Source organism: Palaemon carinicauda, chromosome 8 (genome assembly GCF_036898095.1).
Source record: "Palaemon carinicauda isolate YSFRI2023 chromosome 8, ASM3689809v2, whole genome shotgun sequence".
Lineage (NCBI taxonomy): Eukaryota > Metazoa > Arthropoda > Malacostraca > Decapoda > Palaemonidae > Palaemon > Palaemon carinicauda.
In genome coordinates, this window is record NC_090732.1 from 125,684,237 (window position 1) to 125,698,408 (window position 14,172).

Here is a 14,172-nt window from a genome sequence, read left to right on the forward strand (position 1 = left end):
ACAGTATAAGTAAATGGTTAGCCTGTGTTAGTGCAGCTTTGCAGCTAAAATTTACTTTAAATGAGTATAAGTTACAGATCATTTTTTTAAATCTATAATATAAAATAAAAATTACATTGCTCATTATAAGCAAGGTTTACACAATACAAGTTTAAGATAATTTGTTTCTTAAGATTAGCTACATACCTATAGTCAGTGATATCATATAAATAAGAAATCCTTTAACCAAGAATAGTAATGATAATCAGATAGTGTATAACTAATGATTATCATAGTTGTCTTTAGAAAATATTTTTCTTGCAAGGGTGACTTTCAAATTTCATGTATCATTATAGGAAAGCAAAAAATTGAGAACATTTACAATATACTCTCTAGTTTCGAGATATCACTGCACCTCTCTTGTCTTCCCTAAAACAGGTTTCTCTGTATATTCTGTGGAAACTGGATTAGCAAGTTAAGACTCATGTCTTGTTCCTTACGAGTGGGCATACTTTTGAATACATTTATATCTGGATGGCAACACTCTAGACATTTAATCATCATTATTATTTTCATCATTATTACTATTATCATTAGCATAGTTGAAAACGCTGGATGCTATAAGCCCAAGGGCTCCAGTATGGAAAGCAACTTAACGTGGAAACGAAAAAAGAAAAATAATGAATAAACTAAGTATGAGTAATAAAATAAATTAAATATATTACGAACAGTAACAACGTTAGAATAATCAGTCGTACATGAATTACGAAACGAGATTTGCCAACATTTAAGTCTTCCCTTTAGCGTATCTTGTAGAATAATATATGAGCAAAAATAACATGAATTTCACAATTGAGTATATATTAAGTAATGTTACTAAGGCTTGAAATAATTTCACAACTTGGTCGGCGTTATGGTGACCATGGTGTTTCCAACGCCAGATGACTTAACAATCGATCAGTTTTACTTTAACAGATGCTATAAATTATTTCCGAGAACAAAGAAAAGCAAAGGAAACCAACATTTTCAACAAGAATATTTTTCAAAGGGATCCTTCAAACACCACTGCCTTGAGGGATTATTAAAGCAGAGAGAGAGAGAGAGAGAGAGAGAGAGAGAGAGAGAGAGAGAGAGAGAGAGAGAGAGAGAGAGAGAGAATATGCTGAGCTGTGTAACTCTTGCCATCGTTACATTTAACGACACATATGTTTGTATCAAATAATCAGCTTAACATTGACTACTTATGGTTAGGTTTGGTGGAAGTTGAGCAAAGGAACACCGAAACTACGAAGCCATACTAATACACAAACCCATTACTCATCAGACAATTTTTTTTCTCGAAATCTATAGTCAATACACAATGCGTCGGGTTTCATATACCCAGTTGGTAACTATAGTACACAGGAGTGAGGATGAATATGAATTTAAAATTCTTCTAATTCCCGTACTTTTAAGCTACTGGCGGAATGAATAAGTGCGAAATCTTACAAAAGGGTGTGTGGAGAGAGAGAGAGAGAGAGAGAGAGAGAGAGAGAGAGAGAGAGAGAGAGAGAGAGAGAGAGATTTTGCATACACGTAGACGTCTATTTTTTAATTTCACATTTTGCATTGATTATATTTCCATCTTTTAAAATTCTACTGTAATTTCTCTGCGCTATAAACTTGATAACTTGATATTAATCGTTTTTTCTAATGATTTTATGTACGAGAAAATGTGAGAATAGCCTACGTGAGTTCAAGACAAAGATAAAACTCTGATTGTAACAGCAATATCATTACTTTACAAAGATACATTTTGACAGTTTGACAGTATCACTATTTCAGTAACTAATTGCGATAATCCGTAATTGTAATTGATTTAAAGTTTATAAATCAAAATTATTAGGCGTGGAACCGAGCTACGTGTTCATTTGTCAGGGATCGATTTCTTTCCGTACAGATTTTGTATGCAGCAACTGTTCACTTCAATGTATTTGCTGGCTTCACTTCGAGCATCACCATTGTTGGAAGTCATTTAACTAATTGTTTTATTTTTCTTTTTCCGTTTTACACGTCACCACTTCCACAAAATGTATCAATACTTAAAAAAAAAAATGTTAAAATATTTCCTGCATAATCATAGAATTTAACAAGACAAAAATATTGACATCGCCCCGTATCAGTTTCGCACACATCCATTGGAATTGGTTTTCTTATATTACTTTCAAGATATTTGAATGAATAAATTTATAAAATACATATTTTAATGCCTAATAACATCTTCCAGTTTAGATATTTAGGTTCATTTAACCAACAAAGGAGACGAGTTTCATTATAAAAATGGCACAAGTGGCAACTGTATCTAGCCTCGCAACAGAACCTTCAATTCCCATAAACAAATGCGAAAACAAAAATTACACGTATCGATAAATAGAAAAAACAATGACTAATTTAGAATTAACACTTACCAATTGTGGCAATATGATGGACATTTCCATTGCTGGAGTGGTTGGACTTGACAACCATTTTGATAGGTTCCGAAGACGACACGGCTTGATTGTTGGTCGACATGATGCTTCACATATGTCAACACACTACTAAGCTAAATGAATCAATGTTAAACGAGATCAAATTAATGTTTAAATGGGAGTTTGTTAAATGTATACTTGGAGCTGTGGTGGTCTAGTGTGGATGCGACAGAGCCCTCCCTCAACTTAGCTAAAAATCGATGGTGGAAGCATATTAGGTCCCAACGCGCATGGGGGGTTTCTGGCATTCTGTAAAGAATTTAGAACCTTATGCAGATGTATCATAAGGTATAAATTTCATCTACATCTTTAAAAACAAGTCTCTGCGTCACTTGATAGATAAAGGGTTTTCTGTTACCTAGCATCGTTTTAAACTTGATAAAGTATATAAATGGGCATTTCTTCGTAAAATAACTAAAAATGCATGATAATTATGGTAGATTTCAGCGGAAAATTCCACCATAAGGAGGTCACAAGTGCGCATGCGTAAGATGTGACTGCATCAAAGGCATGTGAATGTTTTCAGAATTTACAGTAAATTAAGCAAATTTTGATAAAAAATAAATGGTTCTTAAGCTTCCCAAGTGGCTTGATTTTAATGGCATTTCATTATAAAATGAAATTACGCCCACCAGCTTCAACAGCATTAGGCGACTACCCTCTTATTTAGATAGAGTAACTGGTCGTGAACGAAGGGCAGCAACACATGACGAAGGATATTGGGAATGAATTTTGAGTCCTTCATCCTATGCGCAGCAATGAGAACCCCAATACGGGTTATGTAGACAGTTTTTAAACATACAATCTGATCTCTTTGATTTAACAATGTAATTAAGGCAAGACTATTATTCAGATACGCAATCTTGATGAACATATGATTTAATCACAAACTGTTTTGAATTAACAAGTAGGCTGGAAAATCATTATAATATTGGCGTCAGAAAACAACATCGTTTTAATTGATTGTGTTGAATTTATTTTTTTCATATCTAAGCAAATATTCCTAATTCGCCATGTCTTGAATATTTACTATAAGATGGTCTCAACAACGCAATGAAGATAATATACAATGCATGTGCATTTACTTTCGAAGTAGGAGAATGCTCATAATAATCTCAACCAGATTTTTTCGACAGTGGGAGAATGGCGCATTGCTTTATGTCAACTGTGCCGTGAGGCCCGCGGCCGCGGGCACGTCACATTGGAAAGGGCTCAGTCCAAGCTGATATAAAAAATTCAGGTGGTCCCGTAGTCACCGGTTGTTTGAAATGCATGCGGTCACTATTAAATAAATCAATTAAACAGAAAGGAAATTTTAATTGAATACACCGGGAGGAAAATAGATAAAATGTTCACTTCGGGTCTACACATATAAAGACAATGATTCCCATATTTTATCATCAGCCTATTACCATAAAAAATGCAATTTAGTTTACAAGGAAGGTAAGATTCTAACCGCGTTCCATGCTTGCTTAATCAAGGATGAACCTTTATCCAGATAAATTGCACAACAAAGACGCCTTTATATACAGCTAACGGGAAGACTCATTAACAATCTCACGGGCTGCCCTCGTGCAAGAGCCCGTGTCTTGCTATATGCAAGACGTTCTTAGACGAACAAACGAACTCATCATGTTGACCACCCCATGTTTGCTACGTTATTCTCCTGTTAAATTATGAGTCCCTATTCTTCTATTCCGCCTCAGTGACTATTATAGGTCTTACGATTTTTTTTTTTATTATTATTTTTTAATGCTGCTGCACATATCCCTCTCTTTCATCTCCAACTTCTTTCCCACCGTTTGCATTAAACAAAGATATCACTATTCTTGTACATTAAGGGGTCAGTTGCCTAATACGCCCTCTCGAATTCCTTCTATCATAGGCATCCTCCCCAACCAATCCTCTTCTCTCCATATCATGCGACGTTTACGACCATAAGCAGTCAAAATTGTTTGCATTTATATTAATTTAAACTCAGATTTTTTCCAGATCCAATTCAACATCAATATCTGCATGCATCCATGGTCAGTATTTTGCTATTTTCTTTTTCATAAAGTCCACATCCAAAGCTGCAATTTCTTGAATAAACTTGTTAGTACTGTGTGTGTGCTTTTTTTTTCACTTTATTTGACACACGCTCATTCTTTCGTTTCTTGATTACCAGCACAATTTCCACACACTGGTATCAATTTTTAGCTTACTTTCCTTATCATGATCATATATCTGACAGAAACATAAGGTTAACCCCTGGTAGCTTGTCTGTAATTATGTATGTCATATACCACCTTCGTACCACGAACTTTATCGCCATCATCATGCTTAAAGGCTCTCAAATTTCAGGATCAAAATTGAGAAAGGCACGGCCAATCTCACCCACTACAGCTTTTTGGAATAACACGGTTATCCTTTACATTTGGATGGATTTATGAATTTGGGTCATGTAAGTCCGGAGTTGGGGCCGGTTAGGCCATTCAGCGCAAATGTGGAACTGGGTAGAAACTCCTGCATAGTTGCACTTTAAGATTAAAGTTAATAAAAGCTGGATAGAAAGATAGAAAAAAATGGAACGGGAACAGAGGTACAGGATAAGGATAATACGCAAATGAAGTTATGGGACGATGGTATGCTGCAAAGATATTAAAGCAATGGCTAGGCCTACATAGTCTACTGCGTTAGGTAGACCTACACTGGTGCCACTATAAAGTAGAGCTTAACTGTAATAAGTAACAATGTCTGACAACTAATGCATTGACGGTTTCGTTTACTATAAACTAAGTCGATCAGAATTTCTGGTTTCATATTCCCAATCTCTTTTGAACTTATATATATATATATATATATATATATATATATATATATATATATATATATATATATATATATATATATATATATATATATATATATATATATCGAGTTAGGATGAAAAAAAAGACACTTTAGATGGAAGGCAATTGGAGTTATAAATCATGTTAATATGTTTTTAAAAAGTTGGAAACTAATTATTATTATTATTATTATTATTATTATTATTATTATTATTATTATTATTATTATTATTATTATTATTATTATTATTATTATTATTATTAGCTAATCTGCAACCTTATTTAGGAAAGTAGGATGCTATACTTAAGCCCAAGGGCTCCAGCAAGGTAAAATAGCCCAGTGAGGAAAGAAAATAAGGAAATGAATAAACTAAAAGAGAAGTAATGAACAATTAAAATAAAATTTTACGAACTGTAATGACATTATATTGATCATTCATAAATAAGCTATAAACTAACTACAATTTAGAAGTTCCCTGGAGAGACTGCTGGCGTACATTGTGAATTTTACTCAACTTCCTATAACACACAAGTTGACCCAATTGATAGCAATTTATTAGAATTACCCCTGCTATACTCAATTTTTTTAATGAGGCGCATTTGCACCGACTCGCAGTGGTGTCCTTTTAGCTCGGAAAAGTTTCCGGCTCTCTGACTGGTCAGAATTATCTTGTCTAACTAATCAGCGATCAGGAAACTTTTCCGGGTAAAAAGGGCACCCCAGCGAGTCGGTGTAAATTTGCCTCACTAAAAAGAATTGACTATAGGTGAAGACAAAATGGAAATCAATGCACAATATTTCATGTGATAGAAAAAAAAATCTACCATACATTGAAATCGGTACCCTCTTCACCTCAAATGAAAGGTGGGCACATTTGAAATGTCCTATGTCTTGTAGACTGTGGGATAAGAGAGTTCAGGCCTGATAGGTTATAGCATTGTCTATGTTCTACAAACTCACCATCCTTGTGAGCTGAGGGGATGAGGAGTTTTTGGGAGCCTATAAGTATACTTACTGAGTCATCAGCAGTCATTGCCTGGTCCTCCCTGGTGTTACCTTGCTGGAGAGGGGCTCGAGCACTGATCATACATATATAAGGTTAGTCTCTGTATTGATAATGTTTCTTAAACTATACGAAATTCATTTAAAATTCTGTGTGATTCTTGATTGTAAATGTACTTTTGAGAAACACATTTAGTCTGTCTCTTCAATTGCACAAAAATTGGCTTACTAGGAGTCTTTAAGATTAATTATGATCAAGCTATCTACGAAATGTTTTAATTCTTTCATTCTACCTTGTTTTGAGTATTGTTCTCCTGTCTGGTTGGTATTCAGGTGCTGACTCTCTTAATTTGTTGAAAAAATTAGGTCTGTTAAATTTCTTATTCGTTGTTCAGTTAGTTTTTTTATGCATGTTGCCTAAGATTCTTCATAATTCTGACATCCTCTGCATTCAAACCTTCCCAGAATGTACCATCATGTATGTGGTACTAGGTATGCAGTTAGTTCTAACAATCTTGCCATTTCCATCTTAAGACCCAATACTACACAGTATTCTAAAAAAAAAATTTTCCAGCTATGACCAGATTGCAGGATGAGCTTTCTAATCAGGCAGTTGAATCAGTGGAAATTCAGATTCAAAAACTCAATCTTACACAGGATGTTTTTTGTTGAACAGGATGACGTGAGTCTTTTTATATAGTTTATTTACAACATATCTATTTCAACATTGTTACTGCTTTTCATATATCTTATACCCCTTATTCTTTACTTCTCATATATAGTCAATTTTCTTTCCTCACTGGGCTATTTTTCCCTGTTGGAGCCCTTGGGCTTATACCATCCTGCTTTTCCAACTAGGGTTGCAGCTTAACTTGTAATAATGATAATACCCTCATTTTCCAAGTATTGGGATGTTATGCATGAGCTCCAGGTACTACCTTGCACATTTACTGGAATCCCAAACAGTAAGGGGAGTCCTCCCCTCTAATGAACCTTTGTGAGACAGGGTCACAAGCAAGTTCATGGATTAGAGTCAATTCCACCTACAAGAGCACACACACATGAACATACATATACTGTTGTTAATATCCATTGAGAAAAGATCACATGCAGTTTGGAAAAAATGTTTTTTGGAAAGGGAATCCTTAAGGACCATCTCTTCTTCCCGTAGGAGGAAGACAGAGCAGCAGAAGAGGAATTGGAGGAGGAAGAGGAATAATTGCTTCCTCATCTTATCCTTTTTTTTTTTTTTTTTTTAGAAACCTTTAAACAAGGAAGATGAAGTCTTGGTACTCCATCCAAAGAGAAAGCTACATGGGCTTTCTCAGCAGGAATTACTATAGTCACAGTTACATGAGCTGTCAAAGCAGCAGAAAATGTAAAACTTATCCAACTTTGACTGTAGCAAAGTGGTCTGGGAATGCACCAAACAATGAGTTCCCAGAGTACCAAGGAAGGGACACATCATACGCAATTACTCCAGGGACTCCATCAATCTTTGAGTAGGGTCTTACACAGGTGTGGGCAATCGACACCCATGGGGAAGAACTTTCTATACACACAGAGGCAACTACATGTGGAGCGAGTAACAAAATTTTAATAAAATCTAGTATATCTCTAGTTACCTGTGGCTCACCTAGCTTCCTTAAAGTCAATCATTATATAATTACCTTTCTCCTCAACTCCAGTTGCCTTTCCCCTTATATCTCAAGACTGGGCATGGCATCTGTGGTGTTCTGTGATCAACAATATTGTCTTGGGGACATTTTGTGCTAAATGTTGAACCCTTAAATTGCAAATGATGTGAACTCTGGCAGCAAGATTTGTACTTCTGGCTATTAGTCTTTTTTTTTGTTATATAGCTCTAAATGTAATGTATTCAGGTACGTCTTTTGCAGGGTTTTGAGAATTATTTGTGTGGCAAATGTGCAATGAATAAGATTCTTTTAGAGGACAAAGATCCGCCAAGATTGTGCCAGGGCCAATTGTACGACAACTTAGAATGTAGATGTTTGGTATGTGCACAGGTCACAGATAAATTTATGGTGGAAGAATATATGAAGTTAGTTTCTAATAGGGTTTGTGATGGGGAGATTAAATAGTTAAGATAGTATAAAAGGTGAAGGTTCAACACAGGATAAGCTAAAACTATTTGGGTGGCAATATAGAATTTAAGGATAAACAGGGAGCGAATAGACTAATGTTTGGAATGAGATTGATGGGCTTTAATCTCAGCTTAGAATTCCCGACCTCAGAATTCCCGACCTCACATATTCAATTTCAAACCTTAGGATAGTTTCTACTGTTTCGCCTCTTGGTAATATTAGGCCATGTGTTGATCATAATGATGTTTATCAGTGGATCACAAATTGAAAGCTTTCTCACAAGCTTCAATTTATCAATTTAGTTCAGTTCCTTCTTACGATAATCTCATCGTAATGCCATCATGATTCATTTAATGTACAATAAGATTCTGAGATAGAACAGCAGAGGAGTTCAGATCCATAATCTTTTAATTATTGTACAGTAGTATCAAAGGACTGTCAAGTGAAGTGAAATGGAACTGGTGAGCAAGCAAAGAGGATTCAAAAAGTTCTTTTCAGGTCCAAATTAGTGTATTTTACCCCTGATGGAACTGGAGAAGATTTCTTGCATTTCTTCTTGAATCTTTGAGACTGTGAAGATCAGGACAAACATTCAGTGGTACATTACCATTGAATAAAAATTCCCCTGAAAAACAAGCAGTATTCCTGAGGATCAATGAATAGAGATGACATAGGACTCCCTACATACCTAAGATGTTCCTTCACAACTTTGATTGTATAGCATCCATTCTTGTTAACAGTTCAAAGTCCTACAAAGTTCGTTAAGAGGGCCAGGTCACTGTGACAGAAAGACACCTACACTCAAGAGTCTGAAAAAAATATTGAGGATTTACATCGGAATTATAAAGTTATGTCATAAGGGTTGTCATGCTGCAAAACCACCACTTTAACACCTTGTTACCAAACTTTAAATACTGTATCTAGCTTTTACATCTTGGACAATTAGAGGAACAATAAAAGATTGGTTTTTGCTTCACACTCATAGGAACAATAAATTATTGGTTTTTGCTTCTTCAGTAAAATACGCAATATAAAAAAAAATTCCTGGGATGAATAAAACTTGGACTACCATATTTATAAGAATTTATTTTCATCCAGTGAGATGTATCTATACACAAAGGTCTTTATACAAGTATTATCCATCATAAGTATATATAATGAATTTGACAGCAGTGTGTGAAGCACTGTTATGTATCAGTCAACAACACTTCTTCCCCTTAGTCATTGAGGGTCAGTGTACAAAGTGTTGACCACGGATTAAGGGAAGGTTATCAACGGGTGGTGGTCAACTGTACATCCAAAATGTGTAAAAACTATCTTTTGAAAATGGCACTTTATTATCTGCCAGCATCAGCGAGTACATGGGCCTACTTACTGTCGGTCAACATAAAAATAAGTATGCTATAAAGATTAAAATGGTTTCAAACACCCCAAAAATATACACTTTTCTTTCTCTGTTGTTAGAGGACTAGAGGTGCATCTTATAAGACTTTCCCGGCCACGTTTTTATATATAAAAAAAAACACTTATGGTAATCACCTTAAGCTTGCAGTCTTGGATCACTAATCAATAAATCATATGAATGGTAACTAAGTACTCACGCAATGAAATAACTAGAAGGGAAACATTTCCTCAGGAGTTTCAATGTTTTATATACAGTCTTTCATATAAATTAAAAAATTCCTATTGCTTCTTGATACCAAGCTGCATTAGCAAATGAAGTAATCCAGTGTATTTCTAAATCATATGCCAATAATAAACATTTACAAGACAGCACACAGGGTGATTCAAAATAGTAATCAATTTCAAATATAGTGAGGTACAAAATTATTAACATCAATTTGACTTCTTTTTAGTTATTCCAAAATGAGCAGGGAAACATTATTATAAAGCCTGTTATAGGAAACAATGGCAGCAAGAAAGTCTTATCATGAAAAATGCTTCCTCTAATTCAAATCCCCTAAAAGAAAATCAAGTTAGGCCTGAATTACGAGAAGAAGCTACTTCACTCTGAAAGAGAACTTTCGAAATGCAAGGCTTTCTCCATTCATGCTAATGGTAAAAGCATATAAACCCAATGGTGAAGTCTTCTGAAATATATTACAATACAAGTGAGAAGGTCACAGTTCAAAAGGTAACTTTCAATATGAAATCCTTTTCTCATAATAAACCTTGCCTACGCATTGAGGTAAGAGTAAGTATATGAAATAAATTCAATGATAAAGTGTAAATATTTACAATACATGTAGATGCACTACATGCCAGTGTATACGTGGTAGCGAAGTATATTGCTAATGAAGTTCCTAAGATGAAAAAGAATAAAAAAAAAGAAAAATAAGCACAAGAACATTATAAACTGCAACAAACGCAAAAGATAAGTACACTATGATAGCAGTCTGTATTGCATTACATTCATTGCAAATTAAGGCCATGTTTTCATTTAGCAGATGTCTACTTGTATGGCTACCTATCCTAGATCCGAGTCTTTTACTGCCATCTATGATCAATTGCAAAGCATAATGAAAAATTTTGTGAATAGAAAGATAAAAGACAAAATGCTGCAACATTCTATGTAAAAACAATTTCCTTAAAAATATTATTTGAGGGTAATACTGTAATGATCTCTTGACTCATCGGAATCCTTAAAGATGTTACTCAGAGAAAAGTGGATTTAATCAGATCATGATAAGTTATAGTTCAAACAAAATTTACTAGCAAATCCAAACAAATCTATACAATTAATATAAAATCACTCTGAAAGTGCAGTGCTGGAAAACCCTTGTAGACAGACACACACAGAGAGAGAGAGAGAGAGAGAGAGAGAGAGAGAGAGAGAGAGAGAGAGAGAGACTATCACAAGTCATTTACTTACTCTTAACTACTTCATTATTTAAAACCCGTGAAATCATGCAAATAAACTAGGCCCATTTGATAATCAAGTCATATATATTCCAAACTCACTGCACGGAGGTTATAACATAAGGATTGTTTATGCCTTGACATAACTGACAACTTTATTTACAATTTAAAAATTCAATTCTGTAATTTGCATAAATGAACATGAACTACGAACTTCATGTTATAACTGTCAATAGCCACAGTACCATATATGTATAAAAAATAAAAACGAAAACATGAAAAATTTCAGATTAACTCCAATATCAACACAAGTAAGTAAGATATTTACAAGGTTTCTTCTCTCCATTAAGAGAAAAAATATATTGGTGTCATATTGATGAATAATGATCTACCAATTCATATATATATATATTCCCTCTCTATCATCGTTAACTGTTAGCAAAATCTTTAAGGCTCATTACACATTTCAAACAAAATATAACAGTACAAAACATCTAAATTACAAATCTTGTGAAAGTGCATCATCTCAATTAAATCAGCTTAATAAGATCCACAGAACTGAATCAAAACGAAAGTCAAAGACAACAAAACAGCATGAGGTTAGCGCACAAAATAAAAACATATTTGACATCGGCGTACAATTTGCTAAAGATTTTCTTTCTAAAAATTATATTCTTGTGCCAATAAATCTAAAGGTGTGTGCATTTTTAAAATCCACAGAATTTGCTCCTGTTTAACTTACAAAACTACTTTATGGACATTTAAAAAAAAAATCTTTCCTGTTACCTCTACTACTGACTAATTTATCAAACATTCAAAGAAACTATACAATACTATGACTGAATCACAGAGCCAGTTGTCAGATCAAGAAATGGTTTCAAAACACAAAATGCAGAATTAGTACGGAAAATACTACAGGTGGGTATAATGACAGGGTGACAGATGTGTAGTGTGTGAAAGATGGTTGAAATTGTACTAAGCTTACCTCTCTTTACCACAAATAAGAACAGCTTTAGTTAAGTGCATATTTTGCTCATAACGCTATGCTTATCACGAAAGACACAGCGAGTCTCGTCAACAAGACTCCTGAAGGTAATATTTCTTTTTATTGAGATTATACAAAAGCTTTCCCCAAAACATTTAAAAATCAAAAGCATACCTTCATATATTTACAAATACATTGACGACTCCTTAAGATAGACAGTCAATCTTGATAAGTCGATGTTAATAGATATTCCAGCACTTAATGGGATCAACTTCTCACATAAAAGCTTTTACATTCATTTAATCCTCACCACAATGAAGCTTTTTAAGACGTGTGAAGCAAAATTATAAATGACATGAATGCTTGTTGACACCTGTTACATACATACACAGTGCATTAGTCAACGCAAGTATCAGTAAAAGATGCAAGAATACAATCTTACAAATGACAAAAATAAAGCATCTGATGAAACATATTTACCTAATAAATAGCAAAGATGTTGAAGAAAAAGTTAAGGGACAAAAAGCTAAATGAAATGATGAAAACAGCAAATCCATTGCCTAAAAAGGTCTTTTTCTCATTCATCTAAAAGCTTTCCGAATACTATACACAACTGAAATACAACTAAAGATAAAATTACCATTAACCATCCTTTCCGTTCTACAACCTTAAGCAAGTCGTGGAACCTTGAAACAGAATTCTGGGCAATCTTTATCTTTATTGTCTTCCAGTATGAAAGTTTACAGCATGTATATAACTTCCTAAAACTTTTCTGCTTTTCACTACAAAGCTTGACTTCAAAATCCTTGCGATGTGAGCACTACCCTGCAGAGTTGGAGCAAACCTTCAAAGTAATATTATAAGGAAAGAGCCCCAGGTTAATCATTTTCATATTCTAAAAGCATATCAATATTCAAAAAACCTCAGCAATAACCATCAATTAAGTTATGGTATCAAGTAATGAAACACTACATACAATTTTTCTCTGGAATTTCTAAAACCCCTTACAAATAATTTCCTGAAAGACGTATATGTGGCAAAAGAATCCTTGCAAAATAACATCTTATCTTTAGTGTTATCAGCACTCACAACATGGTTATCATCTGCAGCATGCTGTCCATGCTTCATTTTATCCCTCTTTCAAGTAATCCCACAAAATATAATTTTGACTCTTAGAAGTAATTCAGATCTATCATCATCCATGTTTGTAAAAATACAGAATGCTTTACTATAAAACTGACAACTTCCTACTATTTGCACTCATAATCCCTCTTACTGTATTCTGGAAAAATGATCTGATAATAAATAAAAGAGGTTACGAGAATGCAGATGTATTGACTATTACGACTGATCCTGTGCAAAGAAGAAAGATGACCATTCAAATGGTTTAGAATGTTCAATGTTTGCTTCAAATATGGATTATTCATCACAGATATTTCATTAGAAAAGAGAAAAAACATAAAAAGTTGGGTAACTCAATGACAAACCAATTTCTCCAAAAACACAATTACATATGAGCCTGCTGAAAACATTGGAGAGTAAGAATTTGATTATTATATTAGTCCTGAGTGATTTCTATTTCAATTGGTACAATGAATATCAAATTTTGTACCTACTTTATATATATCTATATATATATATATTTATATATATATATATATATATATATATATATATATATATATATATATATATATATATATATATGTATATATATATATATATATATATATATATATATATATATATATATATAAATATATATATATATATATATATATATATATAAGAGAGAGAGAGAGAGAGAGAGAGAGAGAGAGAGAGAGAGAAAGAGAGAGAGAGAGAGAGAGAGAGAGAGAGAGAGAGAGAGAGAGAGAGAGAGAGAGAGAGAGAGAGATTTTGA

The 14,172-nt window shown here is 33.8% G+C and overlaps 1 protein-coding gene across 1 annotated transcript in view; it reads right to left on the reverse strand.

Annotated features, from left to right (window-relative positions):
- Window positions 1-2,696, reverse strand: part of sxc (O-linked N-acetylglucosamine (GlcNAc) transferase sxc) — a 79,321-nt gene extending 76,625 nt beyond the window's left edge. Inside the window, exon 1 of the mRNA XM_068378911.1 lies at window positions 2,427-2,696. Within this exon, the coding sequence (XP_068235012.1) occupies window positions 2,427-2,529 (103 nt within the window). The 5' untranslated portion in view covers window positions 2,530-2,696. The remainder of the gene's footprint in view (window positions 1-2,426) is intronic.
- Window positions 2,697-14,172: the final 11,476 nt, after the last annotated feature.